This window comes from Pteropus alecto, unplaced genomic scaffold, assembly GCF_000325575.1.
Source record: "Pteropus alecto unplaced genomic scaffold, ASM32557v1 scaffold7, whole genome shotgun sequence".
Lineage (NCBI taxonomy): Eukaryota > Metazoa > Chordata > Mammalia > Chiroptera > Pteropodidae > Pteropus > Pteropus alecto.
The window spans coordinates 54,937,371-54,953,115 of NW_006494614.1; the positions used below are offsets into that span (position 1 = coordinate 54,937,371).

The following is a 15,745-nucleotide window of genomic DNA, read 5'->3' on the forward strand; positions in this document are numbered from 1 at the left end:
TACTAATTATATTGTGCATAATCAAAGGCTGTTCTCATCCAAATAATGAAAATTTGCTCTATTAAATACAGAAATGCAGCAACTCTCCTCAACCTCAAAACTAACCCTTCAGATTAGAAAAAATAGAAATATAGTCAATATTACTGTAATGGCCATGTATAGTGCCAGATAAGTACTACAGTAATCTGGGGGATTATTTCATAAATTAATGGCTAACCTCTGTATTGTATACCTTAAACTATTATAAAATAAATAAAAAGTAAATAAAAAGGTTTCCATTTTTGAATTCTATTAATCTGAAATCTAAAAATATCCTGAAGGTCAGTTTTACTGAATATATTCAACAGTGAAGTATAATATAAGCTCAACTGGAAAACGGTTTATTTGACAGGATATTGGGGTTAAGAATCAGACTTCTAAATATGAACTCCTCAACTATAATCTTCTAAAGTACCTAAATATATGTAACAAAATCTGTGAAATTTAATTTTGGTAAATTCCAAGCTAATCACCTCCTGATTAATTTGGAAGAGTGTACATGGAACATTTAAGTTCATCTTTAAAATCTCTTGAATAACTAAGAGGCTATGTCTACATTTATATTATATTGTCCATTTCATTTTAGAGATTTAACATTTAAAGAGAACAATTTAAAGAAATATTAATTGCTTACATCTTTGGGATCTTTGAGCAGCAGGGAAACTTAGAAAGGCATTCACCAGAATATTTCTGCAGAAGCCAGATTTCCCTCAGGGCAGGATTTCACAGCCACAAGGGTCATCAGTGCCCCTTTAGAATGTCTTTAGTGACTTTTTCCTGAAGTCTCATCATATATCCTAAGAAAAATCCATATACCAGGTGCTATCAGGTATAAAAGCACTGATTACATCATTTTTGTGTGATTAGTTCATGTGCCAAGGAGACTATTATTTCGGGCACAGCAAAAAACAAATTCATCTTCTGAAGCCATTGTTAAAAAGAACTTTAAATACAAAACAGCACTGAAAGTAAAAATGAAAAACAGAAAGACATCCCATGTATAAGGACTAGAAATAATGTGTTAAGAGTGCAATACTCTCCCAAAATGATCTACAGATTTAATGCAATCCCTCAAAATCTTAGCTGCCTTTTCTGAAGAAATTGATAAGATGATCCTAAAATTCATATGGAAATACATGCAAGGGACCCAAAATAGCCAAAACAGTCTTAAAAAAATAATAGAGCTGGAAAACTCACATTCTAAATTTCAAAACTTACTACAAAGCAACAGTAATCAATACCAACAGAACAGAATTGAGAATAGAAATAAATCTTTACATTTATGATCAATTAATTTTCAACAAGGATGCCAAGACCATTCAATCAGGAAATAAGACTTTGAAACAAATGGTGCTGGGATAACCGGATATCCACATACAAAAGAATGAATCTGGACCGAGACCCCACACCATATACAAAAATTAATTCAAAACCTAAATGTTAAGAGCTAAAACTACAAAACTCTTAGAAAAAATTTAGGAGTAAATTTTTATGACCTTAGATTAAGCAACGTTTCCTTAGACATGATGCCAAAAATGGTTTGGTAGTTCCTTAAGAAGCTAAACAAGAGAGTTACCATATGACCCAGCAATTCCACTCCCAGGTACCCACCCCTGAGAACTGAAAAGAATCCACACAAAACGTGTACACTAATGCTCAAAGCAGCACTACTCCTAAGAGCCGAACAGCAGAAATCACTCAAATGTCCATCAGCTGATAAACAAAATATAGTATAATCCACACAAGAGAATATTATTCAGCCATAAAAATAAATAAAATATTAATACATGCTACAATAAGGATATTACAACTTGAATACATTATGCTAAGCGAAAAAAGCAAGACACAATAGGCTACATATTATTTGATTCCATTTATATGAAATATCCAGAATAGGTATACCCATAGAGACAGAAAATAGATTTGCGGTTGCCAGGGTTTAGAAGATGAGGAAAATGGAAAGTAACTGTTAACGAGTTTGGGGATTCTTTCTGGAGTGATGAAAAGTTGTAAGATTTGATAGTAGTGATGTTACATAACTCTGTAAATGTCCTAAAAACCATTTTATACGTTAAAAGGGTGAATTTTATGTTGTGTGAACTCTATCTTAAAGCTGTAATAAAATTAAAAAGAGCTTTAAAAAACCTAGTGCAAAAAGTATCTGATGTACTTCTTCAAAGAAAATTGAAGTTCAGTCTTTTAAAACTGGCCTGAAATTCCAGATAATTCATAATCTAATAATTTATATGGTTTATATTTTAAAATATTCAAATCCACTATATAGCAAGAAAAAAAAAGTTTAACTCACCCTCTTTTCACTTTTGTGAAATCAAATGCAACTTGTCTGTATGAAACTGCTTTTTCATTTAGATATCTACTATACCGCCTAATAAATGTAGACATATCATATCCTGTAAGAAAAAAATATTAAAAGTTTTCATAAATTATTAAAATCCCAATTTGCTTAGAAAACCAACTCATTTCATCCAATGGCCATAATGTCTTGATATCCCAATTCAATTTAGTGATGTAAATTAAGTGACTAATGAATAATATATTCTAATATCTATAAGACTTCACATTTTTTAAGTCGGGTACGTCATATGTGGCTTTGAAAAATCTTTCTGAGTCTACAGCCACGCCAGCCTGAAAAAGCCTGATCCCGTCTCATCTCGGAAGCTAAGTAGGGTTGGGTCTGGTTAGTACTTGGATGGGAGACCACTTAGGAAGAGCAGGTGCTGTAGGTGTAAAAAATAAAAAAATAAGGTCCTTGCAATCTGTGAGGTCAACCAAGGGTTGCCTCGCCTATTAAAAAAACAACGACGACAACAACAAAAAAGAAAAACCTTCCTGAGAATTTCATGACAATAATATATATATATATATATATTTTTTTGACTTCTGATCAACATTTCTGTCTTCTGTTCGCCAGGAATTAAAAAAACATGTTCTCTTACACTACTTGATGATAACTCAAATTTAACATCCCATGGAACAACCCCAACTCAAAAATCATTAAGCAATTTTATAATTTTCACATTTAAGAAATTTTTAGTTGTATATTATTTAGAACAACTGCAATTATGTGTATCAACCTTATAAAAAGTACAGAAAATTACTGCATAGTACAATGAAATGGCAATATACAAGTTTAAGGCATAACAATAAAACAATATGTTTTCAATAAAACTTTCTAAGTAAATATCTAAATAATTCTAAGATTTTGTTTCATCATGATATCTGATGAGGAAACAGGGTAAAATGGGTCAAATTGGTGGTGACAGAAAGAAATCTAACTGTGGGAGTTGAACACACAATGCAATATATATGCTGCCTCATTGTTAAATTGAACATGTGAAACTTACTGGATTTTGTTAACCAATGTCACCATAAAAAAAAAGTCATGAGATCTGTAAATGTTAGTAACATAAAATCTAATCAACATTATAAAAGGAAAAAAACTTTTATTTTAGTTACTGCCTGGCTCAAGGAAGTCTATAAGGTTTTGCTCCTCATTGAAAAGCCAGGTCAATTTTATTCTGGCTTATCTTCATCTAACAAATTTAACTTTACTTAATGATTTCTGTTACTTCAAAAAGAGAACACCACAACGATCTAAAAAGAAAATGTAAAGTGACTGGATTTAACATAATCACCAATTCATTTATTCAGCATATATTTCGTCAGGGCCTACTAAGTGCCACTAGAGAAAAATCAATGAACAAAACAGAAAAAAAAAAATCATTGCCCCCATATATTCTCATAGCTACTGATATATTCAATAAGGTGGTACAGATTCACATTCCTCAGCTCTTTAGTTCACACTGCTCCCTCTAATTGACTCTACTCCATCTTCTCTGATGAGAGAAATACCTCATCCTTCAAGGCTCAATCTCTGAAATTTTCCCTGAACTCTTTATGCTCCCACATTATTCTTACTTTACTACAACTCATAGCTATTCAGTGTGCACAGTATCTAGACCAGCAGCTTATTTATATTTATATACACCCAGTACATATTTAATAAAATACAGCAGACTCCACCGAACAAGACATAAGCAAACAAAATTACTTTTCAAAAATACCATTGAATTATATGCTTTTAATTATTGTTTCAGTCCTATCTTTATCACTTTAGAATGTGAACTTTAAATAAAAGGCCTAAAAACTGTTCTCTACATAAAAGAAATGAAAATCTTAAAACCTTACCACTAAATGTGCTGAACTTCTATCTTAAGAAAGTGGAAAATGAGTAGCTAATAAAGAACCAAAAACTCACTTGGACATATGTATATACTCTACTATAGAGAACAGTGGTTTGCATATTGTTTTCCACAGACCCTTAGTTCAAATGAACTGAATAAGAAGAGAAGCAGAAATAAACAGATGAACAGGCAGTTTCTCCCAAGTCCCTGAAAACAGAGCAGTTCCAGTTTCATCTGTCATATATCTAGAACCACAATTTGAAAAAGGATTTCACTGCTTAGTTTTTTTTTCCTTACCTACTTAGAACGCTTTATATCCCATTAAAGTAAAAACAATCTTAAAACAACTGATCCTATGTATAGATTACTATTCTTCCAAAATCTCTGGAAAATAGGGTATTTGATTCACCCTAATTAATACTTTTATCCGCCAAAAGTAAACAAATATTGAACTGGACAGTCCTTACCCCAAACATAGCTGTTCACTAAATTCCACTTATCTCCATAAGAACCACAATTCAGGCTCTCATTAACTCTCCACTAGATGACAGAATGATGACCAGAACAGTCTCAATGTCTTCAAGACTTTATCCACTCTAATTCAACCTGCACTAAGCTATGATGCTTTCTTTTTAACACACATTTTCTCTCCCCTCATGTCTCAAGTCAAAAAACTTTGATGGTTTCTCATTGCATTATAAAATCCCAACTCTATCAAATTCATCTGTGCCTGATTTTGGCCCCAAGCAGCTTCTTGGGGGCTATCTGTCATTATATGTTCTCCAGCACATCATCCATACATTCTATTCACACTCATTTGCTCTATAAATCCTAAATACCCCATATTCCTTCATATCTGTGTATATCTGTATACCTCTGTTTAAGTCAACTTACATCCTCGTCCATCTTTCAAAGCTCAGCACAAATCTTACCTTCTCTAAAGACATTTCCCAAATGGAGCCTTACTGTTGAATATTCCCAAGTCATCTGGTATGTCCTTTATGAGGCTCTTCCTAGAGATGACATTTTATAATGCTAACAACCTAGTTCTGGAACTAAGTACAACAGTTCTCATTAAGACAGAATGTGCATGGAGGGCTACAATGCCAGATTACAGTAATTTCAAGTTACTAAACTGAAAGTAAAATAAGACAAAAAAAGCAAGTGTATCAATAAGCAATTCATCTAAAATAAAAAACTACTTACCTTTGCTACTAAAATGTATAATATTCCCAACTACACTTCTTGGAACAAAGCATAAAATAATAACAACAACAACAACAATGAAAGCAGATACTTACATAGAGTTTCCTGTATGCCAGGCATTGTTTTAAGCACTTTACATTTATTAACTAGATTAAGCCTCATGACAACCCTGTAGAGTAGATGCTATCGTTATTCCTGATTTTACAGATGCAGAGATGAAGTAACTTGCTCAACTTCATGCAGCTGGTTAGTGGCAGAGATGGGATTCAAACTCAGGCAGTCCAGTTCCAGAATCCAGGCCCTCAAACTACTACTACCCTTACACTGTTTTTCAAAGAGCTTTGGGTGTCAAGTAGAAAGTGGATCCCAATCATCATGTTAGAAGAGTTTTTTCTTCCCTACAACTGTCACGAAAATATGAGATTCCTTTCCACAGCATATGTTCTAAAAGACACGGTTCAATTCTGCTATAATCATCATACGGGGTCACTCTTGATTTTCTATAATGAATAAATTGTCTTTACCTTGTAATCCACTTTTATCCAAAAAATTGCTCAAGTTAAACAACGTGTTTCTTGAAGCCAAATACTGAATAAAACGCTGGAAAAAAAAATAATTATGTCAAATTAAGGTACCATCATCTAACAAACTAATTTCAGAATTAGTGGGAAATGTTGTGGTTAACACATTCCGTTAAGCTTATCTAGTTTAAATTTCTCATCCTCGGTCCGCTTTACTAGTTACCAAACCTAAAAATGTATTTTTCACTAGCTTATGAGAATTTATTAAAACCTAATGCCCACAGCTATAGTATTAAAGTCAAAATAAAAAGAAATACGCACTTTCAAACTGAACACAGTAATTCTGCCTTTACTGCAGCATATTAGGACATGTTAGTCATACTAGTCATACTCGGGTGGCATCTGACTTTAAAAAAAATACTTATAATCATACACAAGAACATTACAGACATCCTCTTACCCACAGCCCAGATTAAACACATTACCATGTTTACTTTAGATCTTACAGAATCAAAACATTATACACTTTACTGAAGACACAACACCTTCAATCTCTCTCTCCCCCTCCCTCTTCAGAGGCAATCACTTTCTGAAGTAGGTCTATATCGCTCCCACGTTTTTATAATTTTACTACTAATTTAAGTATTTATAAACGGTATATAATTTTTCTATTTTAAATTTACAGAAATGTCATGCTGTACTTATTCTTTTCCAATGTGCTTTTAAACAACTTTTTCCCAAGAATTATTTAATATATATAGATCTAGTTCATTCAATTAAAATGGTGTTCTAGCATTTCAATGAACTATAATATAGTGTATCAACTTCTTTATGGATATTTAAGTTCTTTCCAATTTCACTATTATTAACAATGTTTAATTGACATCTGTACTCTGTCTCCATATTCAAACACACAAGAGTTTCTCATACTCTACATTTAAGATTGAATTGTCGGGTCAAATGTATATAGAAGTTTATCTTTTCAAAATACTGTCAAAACACTCTCCAAAGTGCTTGCCTTAGAACACTATCTTTACTTCCCTTTACATACAACCTCTAAAACAGAGAGCTAAGGAAACCCCTTTCAATTGCACTTTTTTTTCAAGTATGCATAAGGTTACTACCAATTAGGATGTACACTACCATTCCCCTGACCAAATCTTGTTGATCTGAAATCACCCTAAACTAACAAACCAGGATTTTTAAAAACTATTTGTAAATCAAAGACTCACCTTTCATTATTTATCCTAAAACAATCTGTTCAAAAAGACAATATTAGACTTTGATTTTCTTAGTTTTGATAATTCTTTGGTGTGGGGGCCTGTCCTGTACATTGTAACATGTTTAGAAGCATCCCTGGCCTCTACCTACTAGGTGCCAGTAGCATTCTCTCAAGTTGTGACAAATGTCCCCTGGAGTGTGTATGTGTAGTGTGTATGGAGGGATCACTTTCCTCCCCTGCTCCATTTGAGAACCACTATTCTATGGTATTGCCATCACCACAACACAGTGAAATCCTATGCATACTTTCTCAGAGAATAGTAACAACTGTCAATGCAAAAACCTGAGAGTTACATAAACTAACAGAATGAGCAGAGCACTGGATTTGTTTTAAGCTGCTTAAGGGAAACCAAACACGAATTTATCTAAAAATTACAATGAAATTCTATTTTTCTTCTCCTGTCAAGGAATGGCAGTAAACTTCCTGTTTCCTTGCCTTTATCCAGGTTTTGTTTCTATTATTATTACCATATTTACAGCCTCTGAAAGCCACCATTTTTGCCTCTTCATCTGGCACTGTAGTTAGTTATATTTGTGGCTTTTTCTTTTTAAATAAACTACAGGTGAACAACATGGGGATTAGGGGTGCCAGCCCCACACACAGTAAAAAGTCCACATATAACTTTTGGCTACCTCAAAACTTAAATACTAATAGCCTACTATTGACTGGAAGCCTTACCAATAACATAAACAATCACATAACACTATTTTGTATGTTATATGTATCATACACTGATTCTTAAAGTAAAACAGAGAAAACTCAATGTTATTTAAAAAAATCATAAGGAAAATGTTTACAGTATTTATTGAAAAAAAAATTCACGTATGAGCGGACTCACGAAGTACAAGCCCATTTTGTTCAAGGGTCAACTATACATTTTTTTAAAAAAGTGAAAAATACATATAAGCCTGATATTTTTTGGAATAAATGATCATGATCTGAAATAAACACATTTTTGATAAAAGTAGAAATACTTATCCTAATTAAGATCAAAATATTTCAAGTTATATCGAAACTAGTATATCCAAACATTTCTGTTGGCTCTGTATACTGATTATAATGAATTAGCAACCAACTGTATAAAATATGTCCTAAATATGGTCATGCCTTTTGCTTAAGTAATTATATTTCAGGTAACGCTTCTAGAAATAATTTTTAAAACTTGAAAACTACAAATAAAATCATTCGATGTGGTTCTGTGACACAATAATTAGAAAACTAAATTTTCAGTATGGAGAATGGTTTAAAAAGTCATGGAATATATGAACAGTTATATAATAACTAAAGATGATAAATAAAAAGAATATAAAACATGGAGATGCTTATGGTGTGATTCATTAAGAAGCTAAATATTTTACTGAAATTACGATAATAGCTATAAAAAATACTTATGGACAAGGACCAAAAGGGAACACCAAAATGTGCAAACAGATCTTGTTGCATGCAATGATAAAGTTGTGAGTAAATTCCTGTTTTAATTCTGAACTTTAATGATGCTCTGTTGGTATGTGTCAAAGGTAACAGAAGAGTTTCATGACTGAAAAGCCCAAAATAATGAGTAAAGTAAAAGACGAATGTCAGAAAGTCATTATGCCCAAAAGACTAATGGCAGTGACTAAAGTCCTTCCTAATCTCTATGGGAGCTATCTCCCAGCAACCAGTGGGCTACATTTTTCTAAGGCACATACCAGTGTAGAATTATCAAATTCCTTTCAATGTTCTTTTAATATAATTTTAAAAGTTCCTTTTAATATCATTTACAAGTATACTGGACAGAGAAAATTGTTTAAGGTAAAAATTCAGAAATGAGGTGCTAGGCTATCATGGAAAACAAGATGCTTCTCTCCAAACATTAAACTGCAGAAGCTTATGCACCTTATTTGTTCCCCTTTTGGGCAAAGAAGACTTCAGATACATCTCTCTACTAAAGAAAGGCATTCTTTAGTCAGTCCCTGTAGCCATTATACCCTTGAATAAGGCAAAGTGCTTCCACAGACAACTATATGAGATCAGAAAGAACTCTGGTTGGTCTATAGTAAAAACTGGATATAGACAAACATACAGTCCATATTCAAAACCTGCAAAACCCAGGGCTGCTTACAGAACCCACCTCTAGGCATTAATCTTTGCTTCTCGATCCCATTATTGAAGCCTTCTGTGCTCTACCCCACTTTCTGTTTTCTGGTTTACAGGCTATCTTTACTCAAATTCTACAGTCTACAATTATATTTCTCCCAAGGCACCTTGTCCTTTTTAACTATATGACTCAACTGTTGATGCCATTCCTGAAGTCTCAGGGGCAGAAGCTGGGATAATCAGTTAACACACCAGTCAAACATACACTTGTTAACCAAAATTTCTGCTTACCTCATTTCCATACACCATCAAATGATGAGTTGTAATGAGAGATTTGAATACCACCACCCAACTACTGTTAGTAGTTCTTTCAAATAAACTGTCTGCCAACTGTGGGATGTTCACGTTCATCTCATTTGTGCACTGAATTAAGTCTGCAATAAAGAAAAAGATTAAATTACTCTCTGGCTTTAATTCATTCTTAATCCCAGATTTGTATACTAATAGACGAAAGATCTAACAGTGGAACAACAGGTAGTATGAAGAAGTTGTTTAAAATCTCTCATAACAACCCCTGAGACTACTATGACCTACCTGAGAAGTAAACAGGGTGTTGATTAGGATCACATAAATGATCAATAACACCAGAAAGTAAATCGAACTCCCTCAAGGAGTAACTGATCCTCAAGTATTTTTTTTACTCTAAGCCTTCAGAATTACAACTCGTACTATCCACCCCTACCTTTTAAAAAACTTTTAAAAAAATCATACCTATGGAAGCATGAACAAGCTGAAGGTCAAACTACCTTTATTAACATCTCTCCTGGAATGCTGTGTTTGCACTAATAGGAAGATAATAGATATGTGATATCTGAGAGAGTGGGATCTCAGTTTGTTTATTTAAAATAATTCTCATTCTTTCCTCCCTTTAGTCTTACTGAGTTATCTTGAATATCAGTTGATAGCGACTAGCTGACATTGAAAAACAAAACTGAAAATGGACAGGTTTCTTACTGCAATAAATTTCAGGTTTCTTACTGTAATAAATTTCCAAATAAGAAATGATGCAGAAACTATTCAATATCACCCTGAAAAAGTTAAAAGAATATAAGTTCCGATTTTATATTTCAATCTGGAAAGAATTACAATAAAATAGTCTAATATACAATTGTTTTAGCACCAAAACTAAAAAAAAAAGCTCTTAAATAGACCACAAAGTTTCACCTCCAATCTGCTTAAGAGATTATTATTGGCAAATTCAAAGAAAATACAAAATATAGTCCAATTAGAGAACAGAGAAGAAAATCAAGAAATGAGTTGTTTTATTTTCAAAATACGTATAAAACAAGTACAAATATCTTAGTTGTAACTACCATAAAAGGAAAAATATTAAAGTTATTCATGACTCATTAGCAGTTTGTCCAGTTTTAATCTTTAGTTCATAATGATTAAATATGAATTCAAGTGACCTAATTTGGCCTTGATTGCTACCAAGAAACATTAATGTAACTATGACCATTTACCTGCTTATAATCTTTCAAAATGTTTAATAGTTCCAATTATTATACAAAGTAATAGTTGATAAACAAACGTATATTTTAGATAAGTAGTTACCCTTGCCAACAATGCTTAAAGAACAAAGCACAATAGTGCCTATGGACAGAAGAATGACACAAGGCTTTCATAATTCAGACTACTTGCAATAAAAATTAAATAGTACATTCAACTTGCTGTGTGTAGTCAGCTTCTGATAGTAAAAAGTAGAGTTTGACCTCTGCCATCTCTGAATTTTCTTAAATGGTATTTTACACCTGTCCTATGGCACTGAATATATTCTTCTTGTCCCAAAGCTAAGCCTTCTCTGTCTCTGAAAAATACACTGAGGCAAGGCCTATCTTTTGCTTATTTTGAATACTATATAACTTCAAGCACAGTGGTCAAATTCCAAATTTAAGTTAAATTCCCAGCTTTTTCTGTATTTATTTTTATGTATTTATGTATCCTTCCAGAAACTGTCTTGATAAGCCATTTAATTCTTAGTTACTTCCTCACAATGGCATCAATATTCATTTTACTCCGCAGAATCTTATTTTAATTTTCAAAATTGAACCTGTCACAAAATTTCTTGTCACAATACTGCCCCAAAAGTACTCCTACCTCTGTGCGTGTTTACATACACTCCCTAAAGCCAATCAGTAACCAAGTCTCCCAAACCTCCAATAATCCTACTTTCTCCTCTCCATTCCACTATCACTGTCAATGACAGAGTTCAGACCCTATTTATTTCTTAACTAAGGAGTACCACCATGCCTGAGAACATTCGAAAATTGGGAAGGGAGGTTATGACACTCTCTGAGGGGTTTTATCGGCATTTAATATCAAGGATGAGGGAGAGTAACTGCCCTGCAAAGCAGTCATCACTCCACAATTAAACAACTGCCCCATCCCAAAGTGTCCCCACTGAAAAATGTTGGAATGACTGACCTCTTCGTTTTTTAAGGACACCTGATTTGGGGTCTCAACCACCCAATACCCCTAAACATTCTCTAAACTAGCCACAGAATGATCTGCAACACAACAATCATCGCCTAAGTTCAATCACGTCCCCTCTGCTAAAGGATGGCATATATTTTGTCCTTGATAACGTCCTCCTTCTTGAATTTTAGTTTTTAACACAAAATCACTACCATGCTGTTTTACACCAGAATATTTCCATTCTTGCTCATTCTTCACAATGAATGAAGTCTTTCCCTTCACAGAAGGTACCCTCCACACAGTTACTAAGCTAGCACATAATTCTACATTACAGAATTATTTTAGACTATAATTATTTACTTCCAAATCATTCTTTTCTACTAGATCAGGAGACCTTAAAAGGAGCCTGCAAACATTTTTGTTAGCATTTTCCATACTATTCATCATGGAGGTTAAGTAAATGGCTTGATTAGTCAGATAAAGTCTAATTTTAACTGAAGACAAAGGTATAGATTTCATTTTCAAGTAATTTATATATTAGAATATATAAAATCTATGCAATATTTTCTTTGTGATAAGCTCTCCCCCTACATCCCTTTGCTTGTTACACTGATGTCTCCTTTGAAATGCCTCCCATTATCCAAGTACTCTTACCTCAAATGCGCAGCACTTGCTGTTCTTTCTGACTAGAATACTCTTCTCCCTGATATCTATATTTCTTGCTCCTTCGCTTTATTCCTATAAATCTTTGCTTAACTATCATCTTATCAGATGAACATCTCTGAATTTTTATAAAAAATATCAATGACTTAGGGCACTCTTCTATCTCCAAACCCTTACTATACCCTCTTACTGGCCTTATTTTATTTCCCTCCAAAGCATTTATCACCTAACGCATTTTGTTTAAAGTCTTTTCTCTCCCAATTAAAATATAAGTTCTATGCGGGCGGGTCTCTGTTGTTTTCTGCTGTATCCCCAAAGGCCTAGACTGGTGCCTCCCATATAGTGGTCACTCTTACTTTTTGAATACATTCATTTCAGTGTGCATACAGTCCTAACATGACTTTTTTAAAAAGCATCCAAAATAGTAATTTTTACATAGACTAAATCAACAATCTAAAACTATCTGCACAACCTGCTCTTCCCAAAAGGTTGAAAAACAAACCTGAGCCCATTACATGTGAAAATTTTCAAATTTCAAGTTAAAGGAGACCTAACGAATATTTTTATTTTCATATTTATGAAAACTCTAGAATGCTTTAGAAATGACTACATAAAAACTGAAGAATAATTCCAGAAGCTAAAATATAACACTTCAGACTTAACAGGAAAAATAAGAGTTCATGCTCAGATTATGAATCCAGAGTAGACCAAATACGAAACCAGTTATATGAATATTACTGGAAGAAAAAAATACTGAATCCTTACACAAACTCTACAGAACATACTTCTCCATAGAATTTTAACTCAACCAGTCATTTTCTCCATGCAGTAATTTGTTCTCCACACAATGTTTCTTCTATAGCAGTAACTTGAAAAAGCTTCCAAGTCCGAGCTCCAACAACACAGGAAGGAAATGTTTTCCTCACCTTTGACTAACCAAAAGTGAATAGTTCCAAACAAAAGTCAATCTTGATAGCTACTGCTTTTTCCATTCACAATCCAGGAGACTTCATTTCTTAAAAAGTACAAACTTGGTATTACATTTCTCTTACCAATCAAAAGGGTTCCAAGGTAGAAACACATATTTTTTAGTTATTTACCTTAAGAATAAAAAACCTCCTTAAAAGTTCCATTATTAACAATTTCTGAATGTCTCAAAAAAAAAAAAAATAAGCTACTACATGGCATGTAGGCTCTTTGCTTTAGGTATAGGTGAGAATTCATGAGGATTTTCAGTATTTAAGGGCAGGAAGAAAATAGGCCTACCATGGAAATGAAGAGCATTGTTCCAGATGGTAAGAGGAACCAACTGCTACTATACAAAATGCTATCAATTTTATTTTTTATATGCCAAGCCAACAAACAATGTTTAGGGTTGATAAAGTAAATGTTAACTGTATTAACACAGGTTAAGGAACTTGCCCCACAGATAAAGTCAAAGGTGCTCACTACTAAGTGACAGATTAATAGAATAAGATTTTTGCAAAAGACAAGGGTGACTGGAAACATATATATAAACTGAACACCCAACTAACCAATGTAATGCAAGTTCTAATTTTCTTTTCATGGAAATCCTAAATTCCTAACTTAAAACAAAAACAGTATGAATAGTAGCAAAATGTAAAACAGCATTTTTATATTCAGAGAAAAATGTTCAGCAAAGTACAGAAAATTTAGAAGTAACCAGTTACCGGACCATTTCCTTAATCTTACAGCCAAACTCTTCGTGCGGCCCCAAAGCTCATCTATATAGAGCTCCCCAGACAGAGTTCACCAATCTTAGAAACTTAGGGTACTTAGGGTTTAATTCCACAGAAAATCAGGCAACCCAGCCAGTGGCATGTACCACTAGCAAAAATGTAGAGGTCTCAAGTTCCCATCCAAATAGGCACTCCCCAGGCTGTATCAAAACTATTCTAATACCCAAGTAAAATTTTCTAATAAATAAGGTTGCTAAAAATAAGGTTTTTTTTTTTTTTTTTGAAGTATCATAATAATTTAGCCAAATTACTACTGTCTCTTTCAAAGGAGTCACTTTAAATGATACTCTTTGCAACTGACTTCAGAATCAATTTTGGTAACATAAGACTGATTTCTTCAGTCATCTAGAAAATTAGAGATACATTCACTTTGGAAGGCAATTTAAGTGGTTTATTAAATGTTGCTTCACTGATCAGATCTTTGAAATTTTTCCTGGGTAGGAGTACAAATGAAAGGAACAAGTATTTACCAAGAAAAAGTAACTAGAGAATAAGAAAATCATTTCTGAACTTTTGATATAAAGGATCAGCAATATTATTTTCATTAACAAAAATTTTAAAGTATTTAGAAAACATGCTAGTTGAAATCAGACTTAAGGCAAAAGAAATTACACATGCGCAGGCATATCTGCCCTTGTCAGAAGGGTCAAATGTCAGGGAACTAGAATAACTCATATATCTCACTCCATTCAATTTTTTTTCTAAGTGTAGAAGGATCACAAAGTATGGTCCAAATTAAGATGTAACTGTTACAATTTTATCTTTAAAGTTTGTGGGGTCCTCCATGAGAAAGACAATGTTACACTTTAACATACTTTCCATTAGCATTAACTACAAAAAATATGGTCTTCACAGACTAATTTATTCCTAAGAAATAAATCTAACCAACATTTTCATTGGATATTAAGATAAAAACTGGTGAAAGATTCACAGAGTATAGAATGCTCAGAACTGAGTTAATTCAAAAAGAGAGAAGGAAGCATTCAGAGTATTAAAAAGACAAAGATATCCAAATGGCTGTGGTAAAAGTACTATAAAGCTAAGGGACCTAAGTCACAATGTAAGTGGACATGTCCAGTAATGGTGGGATAGTTTATTAAATGACAGCAGTCTGACAATGAAATACTATCAGGCCAACAAACACATGGAGAAAAAAAAAAAGGCAATGGGAAAATGTCTGCAGTATATTAAATGAAAACCATATATAAAAAAAAAAACAATAAAAATTCCATTAAAAAACTGCATATATTTTCTGATTTATACTGTATTTACTCAAATACAGGGTGATGCAAAAGGAACACTTAGAATATTCAAAACTAAATTATACATAAACAAGTAGTCAAAACCAATATGTAAAGGAATTATGTCACTATCTTTTCCCCTAACTTTACAAATCTCAGTAAGCACCTCTCAGGTCACACAACAAACACCAATCATGTATTGTAATTCATTCTACACCCTTTGGAGCATATGATGATCAATGGCCAAACGGAGAGCCACAACATGTTCCTTTATTTC

General features: G+C 33.1%; 1 protein-coding gene and 1 pseudogene across 16 annotated transcripts in view; one reads left to right on the forward strand and one right to left on the reverse strand.

Moving 5' to 3' along the window:
• Positions 1–15,745, reverse strand: part of PICALM (phosphatidylinositol binding clathrin assembly protein) — an 89,865-nt gene that overhangs the window by 53,209 nt on the left and 20,911 nt on the right. For all 16 annotated transcript variants that reach the window (XM_006926682.3, XM_006926679.3, XM_006926686.3 and 13 more), the window contains exons 2-4: positions 9,621–9,763; positions 5,975–6,050; positions 2,348–2,450 (exon numbers count right to left, since the gene is read on the reverse strand). In XM_006926682.3, coding sequence (XP_006926744.1) covers positions 2,348–2,450; positions 5,975–6,050; positions 9,621–9,763 — 322 coding nt within the window. The remainder of the gene's footprint in view (positions 1–2,347; positions 2,451–5,974; positions 6,051–9,620; positions 9,764–15,745) is intronic.
• LOC112474985 lies at positions 2,668–2,786 on the forward strand (annotated as a pseudogene).